The following is a 15,715-nucleotide window of genomic DNA, read 5'->3' on the forward strand; positions in this document are numbered from 1 at the left end:
TTCTTTAAATCTGCATTGTTGGAAAAGGACCTTTAGTAAGCATTTCACTTGCTAGTCTAAAAATAATGTGACATAACATTTGACTTTCATTTGACTACAAACAAAATGCGTTGAGACTGTAAACAAGACATTCAGACAGCTTCATAAATATAGGCCGGTGTTGTTTACATTGTCAACTGCTCTGCTGCATCTCCAGTTCTGCAACTCTAGAGCAACAACCCACTTCGGAGAGTTTGTGAAAAGTCTAGACTTGATAAAAGTGGAAATAAGATTAAGCTTACTTTTTAAAAATCTTAGAATAGGAACAATCTAAATACAATGTTATGTTGTAAACTTAGAGTGCAGTAGAGAAGTTGAGACCTATTCCTTATACAGTACCATTCAAAAGTTTGGACACCAAGTACTCATTCCAGGTGTTTTTTTAGTTTTTTTTACGATTTTCTACATTGTAGAATAATAGTGAAGACATAAAAACTATGATATAACATATGGAATTATGTAGTAACCAAAAAAGTGTAACAAATCAAAAGATTTTATATTTGAGATTTTTCAAAGTAGCCACCCTTTTCCTTGACATTTTTGCACACTTGGCATTTTATCAACCAGCTTCATGAGATAGTCACTCGGAAGGCATTTCAATTAACAGGAGTGCATTGTTAATTTGTGGAATTTCTTTCCTTCTTAATGCGTTTGAGCCCATCAGTTGTGTTGTGACAAGGTAGGGGTGGTATACAGAAGATAGCCCTATTTGGTAAAAGACCAAGTCCATATTATGGCAAGAACAGCTCAAATAAGCAGAGAAACAACAGTCCATCACTACTTTAAGACATGAAGGTCAGTCAATCTGGAACATTTCAAGGACTTTCAAGTGTAGTCGCAAAAACCATCAAGCACTATGATGAAACTGGCTCTCATGAGGACCACCACAGGAAAGGAAGACCCAGAGTTACCTCTGCTGCAGAGGATAAGTTCATTAGAGTTAACTGCACCTCCGATTGTAGCCCAAATAAATGCTTCAGAGTTCAAGTAACAGACATCTCAATATAAATCTTTTTTTATTTATTTTTATCTTTACTTAACTAGGCAAGTCAGATAAGAACAAATTCTTACTTACAATGACTGCATGAATCAGGCCTTCATGGTTGAATTGCTGCAAAGAAACCACTACTAAAGGACACCAATAAGAAGAAGAGACTTGCTTGGGCCAAGTAACACAAACAATGGACATTAGACAGGTGAAAATATGTCCCTTGCTCTGATGAGTCCAAATTTGCGATTTTTGGTTCCAGATGCCGTGTCTTTGTGAGATGCAGAGTAGGTGAACGGATGATCTCCGCATGTGTGGTTCCCACCATGAAGCATGGAGGAGGAGGTGTGATGTGCTTCACTGTTGGTGATTTTATTTAGAATTCAACGCACACTTAACCAGCATTGCCACACCATCCCATCTGGTTTGCGCTTAATAGGAGTATCATTTCTTTTTCAACAGAACAATGACCCAACACACCTCCAGGCTGCGTAAGGGCTATTTGACCAGGAGAGTGATGCATCAGATGACCTGGCCTCCACAATCACCTGACCTCAACCCAATTGAGATGGTTTGGGATGAGTTGGGCCGCAGAGTGAAGGAAAAGCAGCCAACAAGTGCTTAGCATATGTGGGAACTCCTTCAAGACTGTTGGAAAAGATTTCCAGAGAATACTTTGAAGAATCTCATTTTGATTTGTTTAACACTTTTTGGATACTAAATGATTCCATGTGTAATTTCATAGTTTGACAATGTAGAAAATAGTTAAAAAAAAAAGCAAAACCCTTGAATTAGTAGGTGACAAACATTTTTACTGGTACTGTATGTCATTGGATGAACAAGACACATGCAATAAAAATTACAACATACCCTGCAATGATTGCTTCCTGGTAAAGTAATTGCAGATCCAAGTTTTACCCAGGTTATTACTGCAAGCACTTCTTTATAAAAATCCTAATACAAGCATCTGCTTTCCTCTTAGAACAAATACTCAAAGAAATGCATTATCCTTCCCCAAATTCATTTCACGAGTGGAGAGTGACCCTTATAGGAGTTATGTCCTGATCAGCACTGTGAAAATTGCTTAACCATGCTTGTCCTTAAGTAAATGTATGGCTTATGAAATTGGGCTATCATATAGTAATAAACTATTCCAGAAGATTCTACAGGAGGAAAATACAGCAAATATAGGCCTTATTCTTCCCAGATGTTTATTAAAAATATATACACAAGTACAGTATAAAAAAATAAACAAGTGAGCAATTATACTACCACAAAAAAGGAAAATATTTCAAATGAGAGACACCTGTATCATTGCATTCATTAGGGCACACTGTAGCAAAAGGTTTTGCAACAGAAAACAAAAATATGTATTTCTTATAGGAGCATTTCAAGTTCAGGTATTCCCTCCCTGTTTCAGTCAGTTTCCTTCTGTGCCTAATAAATGCGAAACCCAGCTTTGTCAACCTCGATTCACTGAATTGGAACGAGGTCCTCTAAAACCAGTGTTTCCCAACCCTGTTCCTTGAGTACCCCCAAACAGTACATTTTTATTGTAACCCTTGACAAGCACACCTGTTTCAACTTGTCAACTAATCATCAAGCCCTCAATGAGTTGGATGAGGTGTGTTTGTCCAGGGCTACAACAAAAAAATGTGTACTGTTGGCGGTACCCGAGGACCAGGGCCAGGTAACACTGCTCTAAACTACAAACATGAGTTTGGAAGAATGTCAGTTCCCTAACAGAGGCTCATCTCCCTTTGTTCTCTCTCAGATGTCTATGGAGTCCATGACATTGATAAAAGCTGGGCTGTGTTGCTCAGCTGTGTTGATTTCTAAACAGGTATTAGATATTGACCCCCCTGTTCAATTTCTTCCTGGAGCGTGTCTCATGACCCAGTGGCAGGCATTCACCTCTTCCCCATGACGAAGCTGGGTGCCTCTGCATCATCCTCAGCCTCCCTCTCCTGGTCATCCTCTTCACCGCTGGAGGAGGACTTCTCAGAATCTGAACAGAGGGGACAATCTAAAAATCAGTCTCTGCTGCCATAACTTACAACCTTTACCATTTTCCACTAAGAAACTGTACTGGGCCGGGTTTAGTGTTCAACCTAAGCTGTTTTCCAAATCCATCGCTACCAATGTTGCACTTAAATGCTCGTAATCTAACAAATGCATCAGACCACTCATAGAAGTGTCTTTGGATTATGTTTCCCCTCCCACGTCACTTTACACCATAAAGGTAGAAAGAGGGCTCTAGAAGAGTTATATCCATTTTGGCATGGACAATACCATTGAGGGCTTCTGCCATTTTAATGTCAACTGGGTGGGGATTCCTATGGGTTGGGAGTAATGTTCCCCAAAAAAATGCTGTTAATTGTAAGCCTACATTCCATGAGACATGAAAAAAAACATGTCTAGGTAATCCTGTCTAACGCGGCTTTAAAAAAAAATGTATTGTGTACTAAAACTACATAAGTGTTGCTCTCCACTTTCTGGTGGACTGAGTTTTTCAAAAATCTGTGTAATTCGAGTATGATAGCTAAGGAGATTGAGAAAACACCTGTCTCCGGATTACATCTTCAAAGTACGGGCAACAATGGCATCCGACAGGAGACGCGTCCAACCATGAATGATGTATGGGTAAGAGTCTAGCTAGCAACATTTTCAGATATTATAAGTTTAAAATTGACAGAAAGAGCCATTTGCTTGGCTAGCCTAATGTTGGCTCGCTAACATTGAACCTGGTTGGTTAATTACCTGCAGATTCATGCAGAATTGTCATGAGTTGTGATTGTTCATTGTTTAGCTAGCTAGCTAACTTTAGCTAAATGTGTATTATGTGTATGACATTATTATTCGTATCTCAGCTATTTGGCTGGCTAGCTATAGCCTAATGTTAGCTAGCTTACATTAAACCTGGTTGGTTAGCTACATGCAGATTTATGTTGGCTATCAACACCGATTTCAGAGCACTCTCGTCTGAGTGTGCCAGAGAGCGCAGAATAACTGATGATTTACGAACGCTCAACACCCGTTGAATGTGGCCAGTGTCAGTAAACGTTGGCAAAAAAAGCGTAATTAAATTGTTGCCAGCAGCACAGTTAGTCACCAACGCTCTGGATAACATCAAAATAGCCTAACCAGCTCTGCTAGCATGAGTAAAATGGTCAGAATGGGGTGTTCTTATTATGCGTCTGGAAATAGCTAGCAAGCTAGCCAATGTTAGTCAGTTAGCTCGTCCAGTGTACACTCAACGTGAAACGCTCTGAATTTGCGATCTGACAACACAGTTGCAGTCACCAACACTCTGGATAACATAACAGCCTAACCAGCTCTGCTAGGTCGAGTAACATTCAGTGAGCGGTTCTCTCGCACTTAAAATGTCTGGAAACAGCTAGCAAGTTAGCTTGGGTGCTTGACTACTGTTAGTACATTAAGATCAACCCTTAAAGAGAAGGGTGGGGCTAAAGCTTAAGAGGATGTGAACAGTGCAGAATGGGGGGGGTACACAAAGAAGGGCTCTCCAATAGTAGAACCAAAACATTCAAATTCCATTTTCTCAAAAGCAAAATGACTTTCCCCATTGTTCCTCAACTGTGTATGATATAACTGTTGTAGTTCTGAGTCTCTGCTTTTATCCAATGTAAAAAAAATAAAAAATAAAAACAACTTTGAGCCAGTCGGTCACAAATGTCCTCAATCAATCTACACACAATATCCCATAATAACAAAGCAAAAACAGGTTTTCAGAAATGTTTGCAAATAGAAAACAGAAATACCTTTTTTTTACCTTTATTTAACTAGGCGAGTCAGTTCTTATTCTTATTTACAATGACTGCCTAGGAAGTGGGTTAACTGCCTTGTTCAGGGGCAGAACGACAGATTTTTTTACCTTGTCAGCTCTGGGATTCGATCCACCAACCTTTTCGTTACTGGCCCAATGCTCTAACCACTAGGCAACCTGCCGAATACATAAATATTCAAACCCTTTGCTAGGAGACTCAAAATTGAGCTCAGGTGCATCCTGTTTCCATTGATCATCCTTGAAGATGTTTCTACAACTTGGAGTCCAACCGTGGTAAATTCAATTGATTTGACATGATTTGGAAAGGCACACACCTGTCTATACAAGGTCCCACAGTTGACAGTGTGTGTCAGAGCAAAAACCAAGCCATGAGGTCAAAGGAATTGTCCATAGAGCTCCGAGACAGGATTGTGTCAAGGCACAGATCTGTGGAAGGGTACCAAAGAAATGTCTGCAGCATTGAAGGTCCCTAAGAACACAGTGGCCTCCATCATTCTTAAATGGAAGAGGTTTGGAACCACCAAGACTCTTCCTAGAGCTGGCCGCCCGGCCAAATTGAGCAATAGGGTGAGAAGGGCCTTGGTCAGGAAGGACCCGATGGTCACTGACAGAGCTCCAGAGATCCTCTGTGGAAATGGTTGTCCTTCTGTAAGGTTCTCCCATCGCTGAAGCACTCCACCAATCAGGCCTTTATGGTAGAGTGGCCAGACGGAAGCCACTCCTCAGTAAAAGGCACATAACAGCCCGCTTGGAGCTTGCCAAATAGCCCCTAAAGGACTCTCAGACCATGAAAAACAAGGTTCTCTGGTCTGATGAAACCAAGATTTAACTATCTGGCCTGAATGCCATATCTGGAGGAAACCTGGCACCATCCCTGCGGTGAAGCACGGTGGTGGCAGCATCATGCTGTGGGGATGTTTTTCAGCGGCAGGGACTGGGAGACTAGTCAGGATCGAGGGAAAGATGAACAGAGCAAAGTACAAAGAGCTCCTTGATGAAAACCTGCTCCAGAGCGCTCAGTATCTCAGAGTGGGGTGAAGGTTCACCTTCCATCAAGACAATGACCCAAAGCATACAGCCAAGACAATGCAAGAGTGACTTCAGGACAAGTCTCAATGTCCTTGAGTGGCCCAGCCAGAGACCGGACTTGAACCCGATGGAACATCTCTGGAGAGACCTGAAAATAGCTGTGCAACGGCACTCCCTATCCAACCTGACAGAGCTTGAGAAGATCTGCAGAGAAGAATGGGTGAAACACCCCAAATACAGGTGTGCTAAGAAGTCACAAGGCTATAGTCGCTGCCAAAGGTGCTTCAACAATGTACTGAATAAAGGGTCTGAATACTTATGTAAATGTAATAAATCAGTTTTTGCTTTGTCATTATGGGGTAGATTAATGAGGGGAAAACAATTTAATCAATTTTAGAATAAAGCTGTAACATAGCAAAATGTGGACAAAGTCAAGGGTTCTGAATACTTTCCGAATGCACTGTAAAGTTACTTAAAAAGACAATTGACCTATTTTTTTTATTATCTTTGACAACAATCACCTAAATAAAAGCTAGATGGGAGAATTTAAAATTCCAAAAACAATGAATATAGCAATATTGAGTTTGTTATCATGTTTGAGCAAAATAAAGTATTAGCCATGGCAAAATGCATAGAATTTAAGGAAATTAGCTTTAAAAACGGCAAAATCTTCTCTTAGCTTCATGGCAGAATATGTAGAATCACAGGAAATCATATTTAAAACTGAAAATTCTCTCTCAGCTCCATGGATAAATTTGTGGAATTGCAGGAAATTGGCTTAAAATTACAAAAATGTCTCTACACCGCCAAGATGGGGGTCTCTAAAATTCAGCAACACCGACAGGCTGACCACGCCCATTGCCACACCCTCCACCTAAACCCCTTTCTGATCCAGAAAAACCCTGCTGTAGCATAATATGCGAGTACAATTTGGCTCCTGCACTGGCCATAGCAACACAAGTAGTGGACTTGCTCTTTCGTCACACTTAAAAGTCTGAAGGGGACATGTTTCAATGAAATCCATCACTTAAATATTATTTGTTTAATTTACCTTCAACATTGTTGGCTTCCTGCTTGGCTTTCTTTGCCATAAGCTTCTTCTGCTTCAGCTTTTCCCTGAAATGCACAAACGTGCAATGTATCAAACCAGCCAGTTTAAAGTTTTACAGCAGAGAATAAAAGCGATAAGGTCTATAGATTTTATTTTTAGTGGGTCCTTGATTAATGTACCAACCTTTTCTTCCTGCGTTTGGCTGTTCTTTCATCAGCTGCCTGTTGGTTATCTGACACCTTGTCAAGATAGTCCAAATCCATCTTTTGCTGCAAGAAAAAGAAAAGAGTTTATTGCTGAACCCCACCGTTTAAAAGAAATTGGTTCCCAAGAGAAACAATAAGGTCAGCTGCCCACCTTCTCAGTCATCTTGTCCAGGAAGTCCTGTCTCTGATACTCTCGCCTGCGAAGGTGTCTGTACACATGGAACTCTCCACTGCCAGCCCCTGCACTGGAGCCTGGAGGAGGGGGAGATTCATTACACATCTCATCAGCGGGCTTAAAGTGCTTTTATTAAAATCAACTCAGTAGTAGGGGGTAAGATTTCCAGTGCCCGAACTGTGCCAACATACCATTGCCTACCTAATAATGTGATAGTGTGTATGTGCATAGATAACGAGTCTTACAAGATAAATAACCATAATTATTGCAGAGCTCGCTCGACTCTTTGGCTGCAAAAAAATTACTTGCACGTGCCCTTGCCGTTACCTGATAATTCACAAATTAATCCGCCACAGGTATTTAGCTAAAGTTTGCAGGCTTACCCATCACGTCCCGCACAAACTCCGGAGGAGCCCGAGGGTTCCATTCTTTTGGTCGGTCTGGGATAGGAGCAGGTTTATCCTACAAACATACATGAGTATTCATTTTTACGATAATTAGCTAGCTAGTATTGTCACTCACTGTTCTAGCTTGCCTAATACATCCAACTTACCATGGTTACCCCATGGACATTCAGTCTGAATTAAGTTACTCTAAAAGTCTCTACAAGCCAGAATGTTTAATAAATTATATTTAAACTTACTTTTATGGTTGCCCATTCTGTTGGTCCTTTTGATGGAAGGAAGTGGTGATAAAATGTCCACAGGAAAGCATAATTAAACCAACTTTTTAAAGCGCTTCTTCTTTTATGGTATATTGGCGATCACACAATTTAATGTGCATCCTGCCACCTACTATGCGGGATGGAAACAGGATTCCCCCAAAAAAACTGAACTACCAGAAACAAAATACATTTTTTTTTAAATCTAACTTTTGTTAAAAAATAAATACATCCCTATACAGGCTCAAGGGGAACCTGGGAGGGTGGGTCTTCCAGCACCAGTACACCTTGCAAGTCTTCAGATGTAAAATCCTTTGGTCCCAAAAACATTTCTGCCACAGCCACAATAATGTCCAGTTCCGACTTCTTTGAGACTTGTGCTGTACAGTTTAACTGTGGCAATGAACACAAAATCAATTTAACACACAGGGTCTCTTGTCTGGCAGCAAACATTTACTACAGGCTGTGGTGTATCCACTACCATATCTTCACTAGCATCACTTGTTTTCTCAATTCTTTTAAATCACCTCTGATAGGAGATTCAATTGACCGCTCTGACTTTTGCCACCTCAATTTCCTTCACTCTTACAGGGCACTCCAGGAACTCAGGATCATGATCCCCACCACAATTGCAACAACGTCATCCTTTTACACACCGTTCTTCAGTATACTCTGTTCATCTGCACACACTTGAAACATGGCCAAATCCTTTACTATTCTTACACTGCAGTGGTTTAGGGATGAATGCTATTACGGCATATCTTACATAACCAAGGTTCACATGCGTGGGTATTTGCTCTTTATCAAAAAACAACAGGACCGACAGACTTTCTTTTTCTCCATTCACCCAGCGGGTCAGACTCCGGGCACCAACCACATCAGGAATTCTCTTCAGGTATTCAACCTGAACATCCTTCGTCACCCCTGAGATGACTCCTTTGTTGTCCTGATTCTTTTGAGGCCCACTGCAATCTTCCTCTGCTCTTCAGAAATTAAATGAATCAAAATATTACCACTCCTGAGCTGTGTTGGAAAACTCATACTAACCATACTATTTGTGACTTAAATTGAGTATGTCGTATGCTTATTGGTCATAGTATGGAAAGAGTTAGTATGCCAAAATGTCCCGGATGTGGTACTACATTCACCAAAATACGAAGTATAAAAGCAATGGACAACATTTCCGTGCTTTTAGGGCACATAATGCAATTCTTCGGAAATGGGTGTGGCTTCACAACGTTTTCAGATTTGTTGGCTCCTAGTACATCGAACTTTCCGGTATATTTACTTTATGCTAACTACCCAACGTTTATTGACTTGATTATTCACGTCATTCATAGCTTAGCTAAGTGGTATAGTCGTTCGGGTCTGTTCATAAATTCAATCTGAATATCTACTCCGATTTCAGAGCACTCTCGTCTGACTGCCAGAGGCAGAATAACTGATTAATTTACAAACGATCGTAGAATGTGGCCGATGTCAGTAAACATTGGCAAACAAGCTTAATTAAATTGTTGCCAGCAACACAGTTAATCACCAACGCTCTGGATAACATGAACTGCCTAACCAGCTCTGCTAGGGCAAGTAAAATGGTCAGAGTGAGGTGTTCTCTCATTTGTGTCTGGAAGTAGCTAGCAAGCTAGCCAACATTAGCCAGTTAGCTCGGGTGCTTGACTGCAGTTGAGGTCAGAACGCTCAGATCAACCATACTCTTCCAGAGCACGCTCCGAGGGCGAAACGCTCAGAATTTATGAACAGACAATCTGACAACGCCCTGAATTTACAAACGCCCAAAACACACTCTGGCACTCCAGATTGAATTTACAAACACACTCGAAGTCTAGCTAGTAATTTGTTATGCTAATAAGAGAGCAAAAGGTTGCATAGCAACAGAATACACTTCCTGTAGACAGGCGAAGCGCTAGTATGCTCAACTGAAAGGATACCATTCGTTTACAGTATACTAAAATGAACTAATAATATATACTCATTAGTATGTACTATACAGTAAGTTAGTATAGGTATTCGAACATAGCTCAGGGCACTCTGACAAACTCCACTTTTCCAAGTGCATACGTCACCATTTTCGAAACCACAAACGGGTTTCCCACATATGCATCCGAACAAGAAGCAATTCATTATCATTTACTGCACTCCAATCTTAGACAAATTCCTTTTCGTTAGTTTTCGATACTACTGTTGTCACTACTGACTTCCTGCTTAATTCGAACTCAGCATCCACTTCCGCCATCTTCGTCAACTCGCTAGTTCCCTGTCGCCACCTACTAACGAAACCTTTTCAAAGCGCTGGTAGTGCATTCAAGTGCCTTACCACCTGAAACATTTGCGCATGTAAGTACATGCACGTGTTTGCATAGTTTTGTGACAGGTGATATAAACCATTACCAGCGTTTGGAAAAGTCGGTTTATTGATACTGTACTTTCCTGTGGATATTTTTCTCAAATTCCTACCAACAAAAGGACAAACCGCCAACACAACTGGCACAGTAACGTTACGTTGAAATAAAATAGTGTTCAACATTCTGGCTTGTGAGATGAATTTTTCCAAACAAATGAATGCCATTAATCTCAGACTGTGAATCAGGCAATGTTCTAACTAACTGTGCGTAAACACAGATCCACTGCGGTTGGCGCTAACGTTAGCTAGCCTTGCTGGCTGTGGAGATAAACATGAGCTATTTGAATATATCCTCAAAGAACCCCCCGACACTTACAGGGTTTCTCATCAATCTCTCCAATTTAAGGCGCTGCTCCTCTGCCGGAGTTTTGGCTATAATCAAAGGTTGAGATTCCTTTCCTGACGGTTTCCCTGGTCGACCATCTTTTTCCCTGGTCGCCGACATCTTTAGAATATGATGTTTGTCTTCTTCTACATTGATTTGTATGTAAAAAGTTTAGCTCCACCTAGCGTACTGGGGCTGCATACTGAGTTATAAGGGTGTGCAATGCTGGAAATTATAAATGAGTATGAACAAAATTGGTGAGGTTATTATTTTACCTATGGTATATTAGTCAAGCACTTGTAGAAAAACACAAATAACGATGTTCTTTCAAATGAAGGTAATGGATTTACCTTGCAGAATGTTATTCTAAAGAAGGCTCAGCACCTCGTTGGGAAAGTTGTAATGCAGAGTTCTTGATGAGCCAGTAGGGGGCACGCCTCCCTCTAGTTTAAAGGATCGATCTGCATTTGCGACTACCATTTTTTTTACTTATAAATTCATGATATTTATAAACTGGGTGGTTCGAGCCCTGAATGCTGATTGGCTGACAGCTGTGGTATATCAGACCATGGGTATGACAATGGGTATGACAAAACATGTATTTTTACTGCTTTAATTACTTTGATAACCAGTTTATTATAGCATTAAGGCACCTCGGAGGGTTGTGGTATATGGCCAATATACCACGGATAAGGGCTGAATCCAGGCACTCTGTGTTGAGTCGTGCGTAAGAACAGCCCTTAGCCGTGGCATATTGGCCATATACCACAACCCCTCATGCCTTATTGCTTAAGTACCTGTTGATTCTTGAACAATATAACTTATAAATGCCTCATAAACTTAGTTCAACAGTCTTACACTATCAGAACCTAAAATATAGGCTAAGCTTGTTTTACTCCAATGTTTGTAAACAAAGTAAATGTAAACAAACACTGTATAGCCTCAAAACATGCTTCAAACTATATGGATGGTCAGTACTTGCATCCATAGATCTATCTATGAATTTGAGTGTTACATTTCTCCAGCCACATCCCTCAGTTTTTTACCGAAACAGTGGCAGGGAAAATTCTTTGTTATTGTTTCAACCGCAAATTTCCTCTTTAAAGGAAAAATCTTGGGAGGCTTGGCTCGATTCTGCCTTGAGCAACAGAATCCACAGCTCTTGCGAGAGTAAAAGTGGTATCACATTGTGACCAAGTAATCAACTCTCTTACTTTAAATAAGACACATTATTTATTTATTGCTCATTGGGGAAAGAATTCCTAGTCAGTTGTACAACTGAATGTATTCAACTGAAATGTGTCTTCCGCATTTAACCCAACCCCTCTGAATCAGAAAGGTGCAGATGGCTGCCATAATCAACATCCACGGCACCTAGGGAACAGGGATTCAATCCAGCAACCTTTCAGTTACTGGCCCAACACTCTAACCACTAGGCTACCTGCCGCCATTGCTCATCGTGTAATGCTTTTTGGGCATGTTGGCATAAGAGGATGCATCACCAAGGAGAGGAGCGAGCTAAGGTTAGCCCTAACCCTCCAAAAAAATTAAGAATATGCATATAACTCCATTTCTTTTCATAATAGCAATTTTTTTTTACATTTACTGTAGCTTTCCTAGTCAGACTCTAAAAATGCTATAAATTAGCCTCAACATCAACATCATGCACATTGCTCAGTAAAGAGCAAACTAACCTCACCTATCCATACCAAAGCTGACACACAATCAATGGTCTGGTCTCGGTTATGAAAAACATACATCAACTAATGCAAAATGCTCTGAATGGTCAAAGCCACAGTGTTACAGAGAAAATGGCAGTTGTCATCTCCCGTTTGGATTACTGCAACTCGCTGTTGGCTGGGCTCCCTGCCTGTGCCATTAAACCCCTACAACTCATCCAGAACGCCGCAGCCCGTCTGGTGTTCAACCTTCCCAAGTTCTCTCACGTCACCCCGCTCCTCCGCTCTCTCCACTGGCTTCCAGTTGAAGCTCGCATCCGCTACAAGACCATGGTGATTGCCTACGGAGCTGTGAAGGGAACGGCACCTCCATACCTTCAGGCTCTGATCAGGCCCTACACCCAAACAAGGGCACTGCGTTCATCCACCTCTGGCCTGCTGGCCCCCCTACCTCTGAGGAAGCACAGTTCCCGCTCAGCCCAGTCAAAACTGTTCGCTGCTCTGGCACCCCAATGGTGGAACAAGCTCCCTCACGACGCCAGGACAGCGGAGTCAATCACCACCTTCCGGAGACACCTGAAACCCCACCTCTTTAAGGAATACCTAGGATAGGATAAAGTAATCCTTCTAAACCCCCCCCTTAAAAGATTTAGATGCACTATTGTAAAGTGGTTGTTCCACTGGATATCATAAGGTGAATGCACCAATTTGTAAGTCGCTCTGGATAAGAGCGTCTGCTAAATGACTTAAATGTAAATGTAAAATGCTATTTCAAATAGGCTTACTTTCAGTCCCACAGAGAACGGCAATTGCGCAAGGCAAATAAGATACACATAAAAAAAAATGCTTCAACTCATAGCATTTTAATGCATTAGACTGGTTACATCCCAAACAGAAAGCAGTAGGGATAATTCCTCCCTCTGCACATCCACCTTAGGGAGAATATGTTTATGGACAGTCATCCAGGCAGATATAAACACAATTGAACTCCCCATAGGCACACGACACCATACACACTTACTGAGTGAGTGAGTGTGTGTGTTTGTTCATGCCTGTGTTTGAGAATGTACGTGTGCTAAACAGGTTGAGGGAGGTCCAAAAGCAACAGGATGGATTCTCCCAGTAAATCCTGTCTGAACTGGTTTGTGAAAGCGCTCGCAGACTCTCTTCATTAATGCCAGCCCATGTCTTAATAGGCTGTAGCAGCTCTCACAACAGCTCCCTGACTAAAGCAGACTATGCACTCACAAATCACCCCAACTCTGTAACCTACTCTCTCCCAACCTTCCAAGTTTCTCTCTAGGGCACAGGATTTTTTTTAGTTCATGCCACTCGCCCTGCATGGCATTTTCTTGAGGCGTTGTGTGAGCTCTAGTCTTTAAAAAAAAATATATATATATATATATATATATACTGCTCAAAAAAATAAAGGGAACACTGAAACAACACAATGTAACTCCAAGTCAATCACACTTCTGTGAAATCAAACTGTCCACTTAGGAAGCAACACTGATTGACAATAAATCTCACATGCTGTTGTGCAAATGGAATAGACAACAGGTGGAAATTATAGGCAATTAGCAAGACACCCCCAATAAAAGAGTGGTTCTGCAGGTGGTAACCACAGACCACTTCTCAGTTCCTATGCTTCCTGGCTGATGTTTTGGTCACTTTTGAATGCTGGCGGTGCTTTCACTCTAGTGGTAGCATGAGACGGAGTCTACAACCCACACAAGTGGCTCAGGTAGTGCAGCTCATCCAGGATGGCACATCAATGCGAGCTGTGGCAAGAAGGTTTGCTGTGTCTGTCAGCATAGTGTCCAGAGCATGGAGGCGCTACCAGGAGACAGGCCAGTACATCAGGAGACGTGGAGGAGGCCGTAGGAGGGCAACAACCCAGCAGCAGGACCGCTACCTCCGCCTTTGTGCAAGGAGGAGCAGGAGGAGCACTGCCAGAGCCCTGCAAAATGACCTCCAGCAGGCCACAAATGTGCATGTGTCTGCTCAAACGGTCAGAAACAGACTCCATGAGGGTGGTATGAGGGCCCGACGTCCACAGGTGGGGGTTGTGCTTACAGCCCAACACCGTGCAGGACGTTTGGCATTTGCCAGAGAACACCAAGATTGGCAAATTCGCCACTGGCGCCCTGTGCTCTTCACAGATGAAAGCAGGTTCACACTGAGCACATGTGACAGACGTGACAGTCTGGAGACGCCGTGGAGAACGTTCTGCTGCCTGCAACATCCTCCAGCATGACCGGTTTGGCGGTGGGTCAGTCATGGTGTGGGGTAGCATTTCTTTGGGGGGCCGCACAGCCCTCCATGTGCTCGCCAGAGGTAGCCTGACTGAAATTAGGTACCGAGATGAGATCCTCAGACCCCTTGTGAGACCATATGCTGGTGCGGTTGGCCCTGGGTTCCTCCTAATGCAAGACAATGCTAGACCTCATGTGGCTGGAGTGTGTCAGCAGTTCCTGCAAGAGGAAGGCATTGATGCTATGGACTGGCCCGCCCGTTCCCCAGACCAGAATCCAATTGAGCACATCTGGGACATCATGTCTCGCTCCATCCACCAACGCCACGTTGCACCACAGACTGTCCAGGAGTTGGCGGATGCTTTAGTCCAGGTCTGGGAGGAGATCCCTCAGGAGACCATCCGCCACCTCATCAGGAGCATGCCCAGGCGTTGTGGGGAGGTCATACAGGCACGTGGAGGCCACACACACTACTGAGCCTAATTTTGACTTGTTTTAAGGACATTACATCAAAGTTGGATCAGCCTGTACTGTGGTTTTCCACTTTAATTTTGAGTGTGACTCCAAATCCAGACCGCCATGGGTTGATAAATTGGATTTCCATTGATTATTTTTGTGTGATTTTGTTGTCAGCACATTCAACTATGTAAAGAAAAAAAGTATTTAATAAGATTATTTCATTCATTCAGATCTAGGATGTGTTATTTTAGTGTTCCCTTTATTTTTTTGAGCAGTGTATATATACAGTGCCTTGCGAAAGTATTCGGCCCCCTTGAACTTTTCGACTTTTTGCCACATTTCAGGCTTCAAACATAAAGATATAAAACTGTATTTTTTTGTGAAGAATCAACAACAAGTGGGACACAATTATGAAGTGGAACGAAATTTATTGGATATTTCAAACTTTTTTAACAAATAAAAAACTGAAAAATTGGCCTTGCAAGATTATTCAGCCCCTTTACTTTCAGTGCAGCAAACTCTCTGCAGAAGTTCAGTGAGGATCTCTGAATGATCCAATGTTGACCTAAATGACTAATGATGATAAATAGAATCCACCTGTGTGTAATCAAATCTCCGTAT

The 15,715-nt window shown here is 42.0% G+C and overlaps 1 protein-coding gene across 1 annotated transcript; it reads right to left on the reverse strand.

Moving 5' to 3' along the window:
• Nucleotides 1-1,818: 1,818 nt before the first annotated feature.
• On the reverse strand, nucleotides 1,819-10,869 carry LOC106567678 (PRKR-interacting protein 1 homolog). The gene is made up of 6 exons (XM_014137241.2): nucleotides 10,693-10,869; nucleotides 7,680-7,758; nucleotides 7,273-7,373; nucleotides 7,099-7,184; nucleotides 6,916-6,980; nucleotides 1,819-3,035 (listed from the first exon to the last, which is right to left on the reverse strand). Exons 1-6 carry the CDS (start codon nucleotides 10,819-10,821, stop codon nucleotides 2,938-2,940), a joined length of 558 nt encoding a protein of 185 aa, XP_013992716.1. The 5' UTR covers nucleotides 10,822-10,869; the 3' UTR covers nucleotides 1,819-2,937.
• Between the last annotated feature and the right edge of the window lie 4,846 nt (nucleotides 10,870-15,715).

The sequence above is a fragment of the Salmo salar genome, chromosome ssa13 (assembly GCF_905237065.1).
Source record: "Salmo salar chromosome ssa13, Ssal_v3.1, whole genome shotgun sequence".
NCBI classification, from domain to species: domain Eukaryota; kingdom Metazoa; phylum Chordata; class Actinopteri; order Salmoniformes; family Salmonidae; genus Salmo; species Salmo salar.

Excerpts from the sequence above, each read along its gene's own strand:
- LOC106567678 (XM_014137241.2), bottom strand. The coding sequence starts at position 10,821 with ATGTCGGCGACCAGGGAAAAAGATGGTCGACCAGGGAAACCGTCAGGA. Across the intron at positions 7,185-7,272 it reads TGGACAAGATGACTGAGAAG|CAAAAGATGGATTTGGACTA; the intron begins GTGGGCAGCTGA and ends TTTTTCTTGCAG. Across the intron at positions 6,981-7,098 it reads GCCAAACGCAGGAAGAAAAG|GGAAAAGCTGAAGCAGAAGA; the intron begins GTTGGTACATTA and ends TGTGCATTTCAG.